The 11,700-nt window shown below is 30.3% G+C and overlaps 1 protein-coding gene across 1 annotated transcript; it reads left to right on the top strand.

Annotated features, from left to right (window-relative positions):
- Positions 1-5,320: 5,320 nt before the first annotated feature.
- Positions 5,321-6,081, top strand: LOC106764412 (probable calcium-binding protein CML44). Its single transcript, XM_014648698.2, has one exon. It carries the CDS (start codon positions 5,412-5,414, stop codon positions 5,877-5,879), a length of 468 nt encoding a protein of 155 aa, XP_014504184.1. The 5' UTR covers positions 5,321-5,411; the 3' UTR covers positions 5,880-6,081.
- Positions 6,082-11,700: the final 5,619 nt, after the last annotated feature.

Raw genomic sequence — 11,700 nt, forward strand, 5'->3', positions numbered from 1 at the left:
AATAACAACCGACAATAAAATATCAACTTACCTAAAAATAAAATCTCTTTATTCTATTACAGAATAATATATATTTCTTATTTTATCATTATTAAATCAAACCAAATATTACTAGACCCAAAACTAATAAAATAATAAATCTTTAAATTTAAGTTTATCCCAACACACACTACATTTTCGTTATCTTCATATTTGGTTTAAGTTGTTTTCTCCCTCCCTGCAGCCAATCGCGTTGTCCCAAAAGTTGGTGGTCTTATTATTTTTTATAGTAAGCATTGGCATGTTGTGACATTTTTGATAGTATGATGAAAGATTATAGAAGACTGGATTTACAACTTTGTAGTATGGATCAGACATGGAGAGGCGATTTCAGGCCGCATCGGATTTTGACATCCAGTGTAGATTGTTTTATTTATTTTAATGTTTTTAAATTTATATTTAATGTTTAGTAAACTGGTAACTGTTATATTGGGTGGTTTTAATGATATGTTTAAATTTTCTTAGCCATTTAATGTTCTGTTTAATTTATTTTAAGTTATTTTGGGTAGTTTTAATTAAATAATTATATTAATTAATTAATAATTTATTTTAAATTTTCGGTTATCCTATTTTGGAATTTTATTTTAATTAAATTGTTATATTTTAATAATTTATTTATTTATATAAAGATTTGAATTAAATTCATTTATTTTTAATGAAATAATAAATTTTACATTATTTAATTTATATTCAAAGAATAAAACCAATTAATCAAATTATTAAAAGAATAAAAACCAGATAATCAAATTATTAAAAACCAATTAAAAATAAAAAATACGATTTTTTTTCATTAATAACACACATTATTTTTTTAATTTTACATATAACATACTTTATATTATATTTACTTATATAGCACGGTTTTTAAATACGTTCAGAATTGGGTTTATAGAAAACCGAATTTTAAATATGTTTCAGAATGTTTTTATACAAATTAAAATTTGAAATTCGTATACTAATAAATCGAATTTTGAGAAGTTTTCTAAGTTATTGACGTTTACTTAAAAACTTTATCCCCACTTTTTGTCTTGATCCTCAGAAGTTTAATTTTTTAAACATTGTCTTGAATGGGTTTGGAAAACCACAATAGTTTTTGAAACTCATTTAGCACTTTTAATTTTTTTTTATAATTTTCAATGGTTTTTGAAACCCATTCAGTACTTAATTTTTTTTTTTTATAATTATCAATGGTTTTTGAAACCTATTTAACACTTTTAATTATTTTTTTATAATTTTCAATGGTTTTTAGACTCATTTAACACTTTTAATTTTTTGGGCGTTACTCCCTGTACCTCCCCACTTGCTCCCTATACCTCCCCATTCCCTTTTTACCCTTTGCTCTACTTTTTCTATTCCTATTTTATCCTTTAGTAAAAATTTATATTTAAGAATAAAATTTAATGATTTAATTCTCTCACCCCCACTTAACCTGTTTATTCTCTTCTGCTTTCATCTTTCCTCTTTCATCTCAGAAATTCTTTCTCCTATTTTTGTAGAAATTCTTTCTTCAATTTTTTTGTTTATTCGAGATTACCTAAAAGAATTTGTGGTGGTGCCTGGCTGAAAGAATTTGTGTATTCGTCGTAGTGCTCTGTCAAACGTCCGGTTAAAAAGTGTTAAAAAGCGGCGAGGTATGTAACTTTGTGAAATCGCTTAGACGGATATGGGTATTCGTCGACGGATGTCGACATCCGTTTCAGGGCCAAATGGATGGCCAAACGGATGTGCGACATCAATTTCAGGGGCTGGACGTCTTCTTCATCAGCACACACAACAAAGAGCACACAACGCACACAACACAAAAACCTCAACCAGACCGACTAGAGATCAAAAATAACACCCCAGAAATCCAATCCTAAATATTATATTACATACATTAAAAAAAAAGAAGAAACGAAAAAGAAACTAACTTGTAGAAACGTAACTACGCCGCACCGCCACACACCCGCCGCACCACCACCCGCCGCACTACCGCACACACCGGCCCCAACGCAGCACACACCGCCGCACCGCCCAACACACCCGCAGGCAGGAAAGAAACCAACCAACAACCACCGAGCCGCACCGCCACCCACTCGTCGCACCGCCATCAGCCGCACGCCAAAAGCTCCATGCCGCACAAAGGAAGAGACGACTGAGGATGACTGGGAGAGTTGGTGACTTCTTGAAAATGAACTGTAGAATTGGAGAGTTTTAATGGAACTTGGTGGGGGTGGGAATCCGAAGGAGGTGGGATTTTGTGAAAGGAGGTGGGAATCTGAGTTTGACTGAAGTGACAAAGTGTAGAGTAAAATGTTAGGTTAGGTTAACTTTAGTAAATAGGGTTAAAAAAGTAAAAAGAAAAAATAAGAAAAGGTTAGTTTTGTATTTAAAAAAAAACTTCAAAAATATTGTGGGAGTGGAGGATGGAATCGGGGAGGTCGAGGGAGTAATGCCCTAATTGTTTTTATAATTCTCAATGGATTATGAAACCCATTTAGCACTTTTAATTTTTTTTATAATTTTCAATGGTTTTTGAGACCCATTTAGCACTTTTAATTTTTTTTTTTTTGAAGTTACTGACATTCACTTTTACTTTTAAAAACGTTGCTTTACTTTTTAGGTTAAAAAAGTTCCCCACCTTTACTCTTCTCTCTTTTCTGTTGTTAACCTGTAGACCCTTGTTCTTCTCTGCACTCCATCACTGCATCCCAGGTATTATTACATATTTGATTAGATTTGCAGGTTTAGATTTTGCATAGTTATATATAAATATTGGTTTAGTTTGTGATGTGAGAAAAATAATGATACATTCCTCTGGAAAAGCGTGAAAAACAGTGAAGCTTAACCATTGTCGTTCAATGGGTGTGGAAAACCATGGAAGGTTTCAATGGTTATGAATGATTTTTGAAACCCACTAAACAATTTTAATATTTTTTCAATTATTGAAAACCATATACATTTGTAAAAGCCTGTCTCGATGAACAATTTTTATGAATGAATTGAATAGATTTGGAAAACCATTGAAGGATTGAATGATTTTTGAAACTCATTTTTAATTATTGGGAATGTTTAGAAAACGGTTGTTGTGGTTTGGAAAGTGAACAAATTTTTTTATTTTAATTATTGAAAATCATGAAGTAATTGAATATTTTTTTTTAATTTTTATTAAATTATTCAATTTTTGTTTAAAATCCGTATTAATTTTATTTCAAATGTTTATTTTAAAATGGGTGCAATGTTTAAAATTTGTATTAATTTTATAGATATTACTTCATGGTTTTCAATAATTAAAATAAAAAAAATTGTTCACTTTCCAAAACCATTGAACAACAGTTTTCTAAACATTCCCAATAATTAAAAATGGGTTTCAAAAATCATTCAATCCTTCAATGGTTTTCCAATCCCATTCAATTCATTCATAAAAATTGTACTGGGTTTCAAAAACCATTCATAACCATTGAAACCTTTTATGGTTTTCCACACTCATTGAAACTGTTTTTCCTTTTTTTTTTTCGTGCTTTTCCAGATAAATGTATCATTATTTTTCTCACATCACAAACCAAACCAATATTTATATATAACTATGCAAAATCTAAACTTGCAAATCTAATCAAATATGTAATAATACCTGGGATGCAGTGATGGAGTGTAGAGAAGAACAAGAACTTGAAGAAAAGGAGAAGAAGGAAAGGAGATTGTAACTGCTAGGTTAACAACAAAAAAGAGAGAAAAGTAAAGGTGGGGAACGTTTTTAACCTAAAAAGTTAAGGAACGTTTTGAATTTAAAAAGTAAAAGTGGATGTCAGTAACTTAAAAAAAATAAAATAAAAAAACAAAAATGCTAAATGGGTCTAAAAAACCATTGAAAATTATAAAAAAACATTAAAAGTGCTAGATGGGTTTCAAAAACCATTGAAAATTATAAAAAAATTTAAAAGTGCTAAATGGGTCTCGAAAACCATTAAAAATTATAAAAAAAAAAATTAAAAGTGCTAAATGAGTTTAAAAACCATTGAAAATTATAAAAAAAATTTAAAGTGCCAAATGAGTTTCAAAAACCATTAAAAATTATAAAAAAAAAAATTAAAAATACTAATTGGGTTTAAAATACCATTATGATTTTCCAAACCCATTCAAGACAATGGTTAAAAAATACGCTTACGAGGATAAAGAAAAAAAAATAGAGAAAAAGTAAGGATAAAATTTTCAATTTAAAAAGCAAAAGTGAACATAAAAATATTATGAAACATATTCAAAATTCGGTTTCCTTATATATAAAAAAAAAATAAGCTTCTCCGATTTTCTTTTTGGGAATAACATCTGAAAGCATGTTTTAAAGAGCATGAGAAACATCATGAGCGGAACAAAATACATAATTACACTAATATACTTAAAAAAAATTCTTAAATTAGTGACAAGGCATATTATTTATATTAAAAAAATATTTTGTTCTTAAAACATAATATTATATATAAGAACTAATTTTTAATTTTAAAAATCTTCCTATATTGCATAGATGGAAATCTATTATACTACTGTTTAATATATGAGATTTTGATTGTACATATTTTATTTTCAAAAGTACGCTCATAAGGACATATGACATGTTTATGTTTCTAACACCAGTTGAGCATTTTATTTTTAACTTAGTTTATTAGCTTTTTCATTTTATTACTTCTTACATTATCAGTTTTAACTTGATGTCAGTATTTCTCAAAAAAATTACAATAATTGAAAATAACATATTACAAATATAGTTTATGTATCACAAATTTAAATATAATTTTAATATTTAAAAAGTTGTTTATTAAAATATTTCAATGTATAAATAATATAATAAATTTATTTAATATAAATTTTATTCTGCGGAATACACACCTAAATACTTTTAGAAGAAAAAAACGAGCAACAGAAAGAGCACATAGTATTTATGTGGTTTATACGCACACCGTAACAATCGTATCTAGAAATCTCTGTTTCTATCTGACACGTGTACTTTCTAGATGATTCTTAACCAAGTGTACCACACGCACACAACACGCGTTTGAAATACACACTTTGTCAGTTCTATTTCAATCAAATGTTCATGAAAATGACACCTTGAAGAAGAAAAGTAATCTATAGACTAGAACATTCTACGCATAAATATCTAATGACCGTGAAACTACCATCCAATTGCCTTGTAGACTTGGATCATTCTCAGCCACATCATCAACATCACAATTCTCAATACATTTTTGTACAATAATGTCCCACAGTGGTGCCCACATGATTTTTCTGTGAATGTATATATATATATATACTTCGCGTGCATGAACAATTGAGTGTAGTGTTGCAGAAAAACAGAAACTTTCTGTTATATTCAAACACCCTTTTGAAAAGGAAAACAAATGTCTCCCCTAACGCGCAGTGATTTGCTGAGGATTTTTGAGAAAGTGGACATGAATGGAGATGGGTTTTTGAGCCTTGAGGAGCTGAAAATGCTGCTAGAGAAGACGGGTTTCAACTACAGTATGGAAGAGTTGGAGTCTCTGGTGGGAAAGAAGAAGCTTGACTTGAGTGAGTTCTTGTTGTTTTATGAATCTATACTGAAGCAGAAAAATGGGGAAGAGGAAGGGAATGATGATGATAAGGTTGAGGAGGTGGAGAGGGACCTGGTGAAGACTTTCAAGGTGTTTGATTTGGATGGAGATGGGTTCATCACAAGCCAAGAACTTGAGTGTGTGTTGAAGAGGCTTGGCATGTGGGATGAAAGGTGTGGCAAGGATAGCACATCCATGATTTGCTCCTATGACACTAATTTTGATGGCAAACTTGATTTTCAGGAATTCAAGGACATGATGCTTCTCACAACTTGATATAATCTACTTTTGTACTCAGTTTTACTCTCATATACTTCAGTTTTGTACTGATCAAGGATCATTGTGAGATGCATGATCTTGATCATTTTCTGGCTTTAAATTTTCTGGCTTCTTGTAAATTCTGTGTTAGTCACTAAACCAATCTCTTGGTACTATATATGGCATACAATAGTCTATATAATTGAGTTCGTAGATTCAATTAAAGTGTACAGCAAGTGAGCTACAGTAGTTGTTTGAACTTAGTACATATAACAGATGAACTTTCATGTAACCATGCTAAGAGTCATATATATAGTGTATATATTTACCTTAATATGCCAGAAAGAGTGGTGATTTCTGAAGAAAATCTTTATCAATTCTCTTATACTTTTCCTTTCCTGTTTATCATCCCAATATTGGTTATTATCAATGGTGGATCAGTAACAACTATAGGATGTCAAAATTTTCTTTTACAAATACATAAAATTTATTAAAATTAAAAAAATTATTTTATCTATATATTATTTTTTATATAAAAAAAGTGGTTATTATATTTATTTATATTCATCTCTTTTACCTATTGATGTCTATTAGTCCCCACAGATATTTTTTAATACAAAAATATTTATAAGCAGCTCGTATAGCTCTATTGATGTTTACTTATGAAGGTGGTTGAAGAAAAATAAAATATTTTTTTCATCATTGTAAATTATTTCAAGTTTTGTTTTAATCTTTCTTATGAAAACTATTCTTAACCAAAAATCTAAAATCAATTAAAACTACTTAATATTATTATTTTCAATTATTAATCAATATTTGAATAATTCTTATATTAAATAATAATTGAAATATTTTATCTTAATGAAAATTAAATTTTGATGAATTTAAATTATTTTATCCTAATAAAAATATTTAAAAGATAAGTAATTTAAAATAGTACTAATTTAAATTTGATGTATTTAAATGCTTTACAAATATTCAAATTTTCTATCTAACTTTCCTATAAAAGTCATATAGCATGAAACACACTCTAAGGGGAAATTGAATAGTGCATCGACTTAGCTGGTTTTTTTAGAAACAGTAGGTAGTTTTTTCGTAAACGATGGAGATGCATGCGTGTTACATATGTCGTGGAAATAAAAACACGGAACGAAGAAGTCTAGTTGAAATTATTATATGCTAATTCAATGAATTAGTTTTATTGATATGTGTTTCATTTATAAGTCCGATGAGATTCTTTTGTTGGAGTCAATAGTGTATCAATATATATAATGTATGCTAAGGATACTTTAAAAACAATTTTATTTAAATTATCATATTTGATCTTGATTTTTAAACGATGTAAAATTATTAAATGTATTAAAAATTTTAATTAAGGTCTAAGGAAAACCTATTTTTTTTCCTACATATGATATCTATGTTTTGTTATTAAGTTCGATAAGATAACATTATCAGGATCAATCATTACATTCGAGATATTGTCCCATTTGAAATCTAGACATTCTTATAGAAATAAGTTTTGATGTATGTTATTTTCGACATTTAATCTTTATCCAAACTTTAACGTTATAGTGGAAGAAGTCAATTTGACTTCAAAAGAAAAAATAGACGTTGTTTGACCTCGAAAAACAAGGAGATCCGACGTCCATCGCCATCGAACGCCATACTCAAAAAGTTTCTTTTCATATTCTTAACTGGTACTACGTTCCTTCATCCAGCTGCAATTCATATTATTTTTAAAAAGTGAATGAAAAATAAAATGCCAAAAATCACATTAAAAAAATTATCTAACTTACAAGAAATATACAAAAATCAATGACATATTCAAGAAACAACACACAAAGTACAATAACGAAAACTAAAAATCATGTATCGAATAATATAAATGTACATTGCATGCAGAAAGATTGCTTGGATTTCTCTCAAGGTTTGACATATGCTAAAGCCATACTTTGTTATAATTATTTTATTTTAATGTTATTCACTAACTATTATCAACTGTGATGATATATTGTAGTGTAACAGACAAAATGGGTCATATGAGTGCGAATACTATGTAATATATTGGATGACCCATATTGTTCGTTCTCACATCACAAGTCGCTGGGAAACGGTAATATTTAACTTTAACAAATTTTGATTTTTTCCCAAATGTTGAATTCATATACACTAATTAATATGAATTGTCTTTTGCAGAGATTCAAGACTACTACACCAGTTTCTGAGAAGCCACTATTATTCATTAGGAACGCTGCTGCGAAGTATATAATTAGATTATACAATAGCTCTTAGATTTAAACATTGCATTTGATTAGATTGTATTTTCTTAGACTTTGTACTTTATTTGATGTTGAAATACATTTGAACATGTGTTTGTTATGTTGAAATCGAATTTGTGTACATGTTTTTATATGCAGGTCTGTTTTTGTGGTAGTGGATATCACAAAAACAGACCTGCAATTTTAAAAAACTGCAGGGGAATATGCCGCGGTTGTGACCACTACCGCGGCATATAGTGTTTCGTTTTAATTTTTTTTTTAAAAAGAGATATATGGCCGCGGTTAGTGCTAGAACCGCGACATATAACTGTGTCTTTTGCCGCGGTTGAACCGCGGCATATAGTGGACCAATTTTATTTTATTTTTAAAAAAAATGGATTTAGGCAGCGATTCCTTGGACAACCGCGGCATATTCCGAACATTATATACCGCGGTTACAACCGCGACCTAAAGGCTCTGACTTACTACCGCGGCTGAATATGCCGCGGTTCATAAACCGCGACGTATAGTGAAAAATAACCGCGGTAAAAGCCCCTCGCTGCACTAGTGGCAATGTATATCAAAACCAAAAAACTAGCCTTGTTAGAAAGGAGTCCTTGGAGCAATGTAGAGTGGAGAACTTCCCGACACTGTTGTTCGTTGTGGTGGAGTTTCAATCGAGCATGAAAACACGAAACTAATTGTTTCAGTCGAATAGGGTCCGAGGTCAACACTTCAAAGTCGCTCCTCCTTCTCCGCTTCTCTTTCAAAACACTCCTCTTCCTCCGACCGACAAATCTTCATTACCCAGTGAGGGAGGACCTACAAAAAACACTATGACGCTCAAGTCAGATGTGTGTCTTGAAGAGGTCCTAAAGTAATTCTGAATAATAATCTGGACTTACCTGGTCATTCACCTTGTATTCATAGGCTTTGTAATTGAGCAACCCATTGAATGTCATCAATGCAGTATATTTTTATGCCACATAATCTGTTAATTACTTTATATCTAACGTAACTCTCATCACTTCATGACAATCATTCATAAATGCAATATATACATATATAATATGGTAATCACTCACATTAATTACCCATTGATGTCATTTAATGTACCTGTCGTGTCGATCGGCGTCCTCTCCTGCCTTGGCATTTCTGACCGATCATTGGATCCTGCCTAGTACATAGGTATTTATAACCGGTCGTCATATCCTATATAGTACATACATGGGTATTTATAACAGGTCGTCATATCCTATATAGTACACTAATCAATGAAAACATAAACAAAATCGTAACCAAGATAATGGAAACACATACATTTATGGTAAATAACCAAAAACTCACATTTGTTCTTCCTTACACTCGTTAGAGGTAAGTGACGCAAAAATAACATTTGTTCTTCCTCACACTCGTCAATGACGATGTTAGTTCAAGTAGAAGAGAAAGCGCAAAGAAATAGTATGTGTGGGTTTTATTTTTACAAAAATTTTACATGGCATAAGATGCCGAAAAACGTAGAACCTGACGTCTTATAGACTTTTGACGTTTGAATCTAAGTTATCACACATCTTATGTGAATAAATTTTCCACTTAAATTCACCAAATTTATAGGACATATTATGTCGAAAAATTATATGTTGATTGACATTGAATTTTAGATTTCCAAAGTCTAATTCGTATTTTGACATTGTTCAAGTTGAAATGATTCATGCAACTATATAATGTCGAAAAACTGAATTTTCAATATCAATTGACGTCAAAATTTGAGATTTCTGGCATCTAATTCTTATTTTGACAACCCAAGGATCATTTATATTCAGGTTGAAATGATTACATGCAACTACATAATGTTGAAAACATCGGTTCCAACACCAATTGACACTGGAGTATGAGATTTTCGATGTCATATGTTTATTTGACATCGAAAAAATGATATTTTTGACATCTATCTCGAACATTTATTTATAACAATGTCATCGATCATTTTTAACTTTAGCTTTTTTCTATTCTACTGTTAAATGCGAGACATGGAAGGCCTATTTCAAACTAGTGAGAACTTTGTTACAATTTTGCATCAAGGTATTGTACGTCTTAAAAGGCACTTTAGAAAGTTGAAAGAGAAAATTTTATTTAAATTATCCTTGGCCTTGACTCTTGAGCGATGGAATTATTGTTTGTATCAAAACCCCTAGTCGAGGTCTAAGGGGAATGAAGGTTCATCCCTAATGAAAGACAAACAAAAATCATTTTTGTTCCCCACAAACGACACAAATGTTCCATTACTAAGTCCTATAAGACAACATCACTAGGTTCAATCATTACATTCGAGGTATTGTCCATTTTGAAATCTAGAACTCTATTAGAGTTTTTTCCTTAAAAGGCGCATCAAAAGGTTAAAAGAGGATGATGCACTTAAACTACCATTAGCATATGATTATCAACCAATCAAAAGCAAGGAAAAGACTATGTAGTAAGAGAATGTCTAGATTATATATTAAAGCCACAATGGTACAATGATGATTAAAACTCAACTTGTTGAATGGCTGAAAAGGAAAGAATTGATAATTCGCAATAAGTAATTGATGAGTGCCTAATATAAGTTAATTTTAAGATCAATTTTGCACTTATCGTGTTTTGATTCTATTAAATATATGTAGAAATCACCCCAATTTGACTTATTTTGCAGATTTTGATAATTACAGAGAGTCAAAGTGGAAAGATAAAAGAAATGGAGTAAATCCAAGCAATTATGGGCAAAACTGACATTGACACGGTTGAATAAAAATCTTGAGGTTTAAGTCACATGAGAAAACTCACATTGGAAGGAAACTTCAATCGTTGAAGTAAAGGTTAAACCATGAAGACTCCTTCTTAAAGAAGTTATCTTAGGGCCTACAGGACACTACAACACGAGGCTTGAGCCATAAATAAACTCACCCTAGAAGGAAGCCTCTATAATTGAAGTCACACTTGCATTGCTAAAGGCACACCTTGGAAAGTTTATAAAAACAAAGTTGCTCCTTTGTTTTAAGTGACTACTAGACAAACATTTTAGAGATACTTTTTATAGAGTTTCTTACACACTTACCTTTGTATTTAATAGAATATCTTTATAGATCATAAGAGATTATGACTCTTCCTTGTACTATATTCTTTCCATCTATTATGAGGAGCTAAATATCTTAGAGTGTTTAAGCAAAGATGTAATCCTTTGGAACTCTCTTGTATTGGTGTTGCTTTATTTATCAAAGTATGTTTTTATTACATATTTATGAATTAGTTTGTGTTACCAATAAAGGAGTATTGGTAAAACCTGAAGACAAGTTTTGATGATGCTGCAGAATTGTAATTTTTGTTTGTAATAGGAGAATATTTAAAAGCAACTTGTAGTATCTTGAATGTAGTAGGAAAATAATTAATATTGTAATTTCTACTGATATAATCGATTATGGACATGCTNTAATCGATTATCATATGCTTTTGAACTACAATAATCGATTATGATGAAGCAATAATCGATTATCACAAGTCTCACTTGAATAATCGATTATCACTTACAATAATCGATTATCTCTTTT

The sequence above is a fragment of the Vigna radiata genome, chromosome 6 (assembly GCF_000741045.1).
Source record: "Vigna radiata var. radiata cultivar VC1973A chromosome 6, Vradiata_ver6, whole genome shotgun sequence".
In the NCBI taxonomy this organism is placed as follows: Eukaryota; Viridiplantae; Streptophyta; class Magnoliopsida; order Fabales; family Fabaceae; genus Vigna; species Vigna radiata.

What these genes read in the sequence shown, in the direction of transcription:
- LOC106764412 (XM_014648698.2), top strand. Translation starts at nt 5,412, where the DNA reads ATGTCTCCCCTAACGCGCAGTGATTTGCTGAGGATTTTTGAGAAAGTG.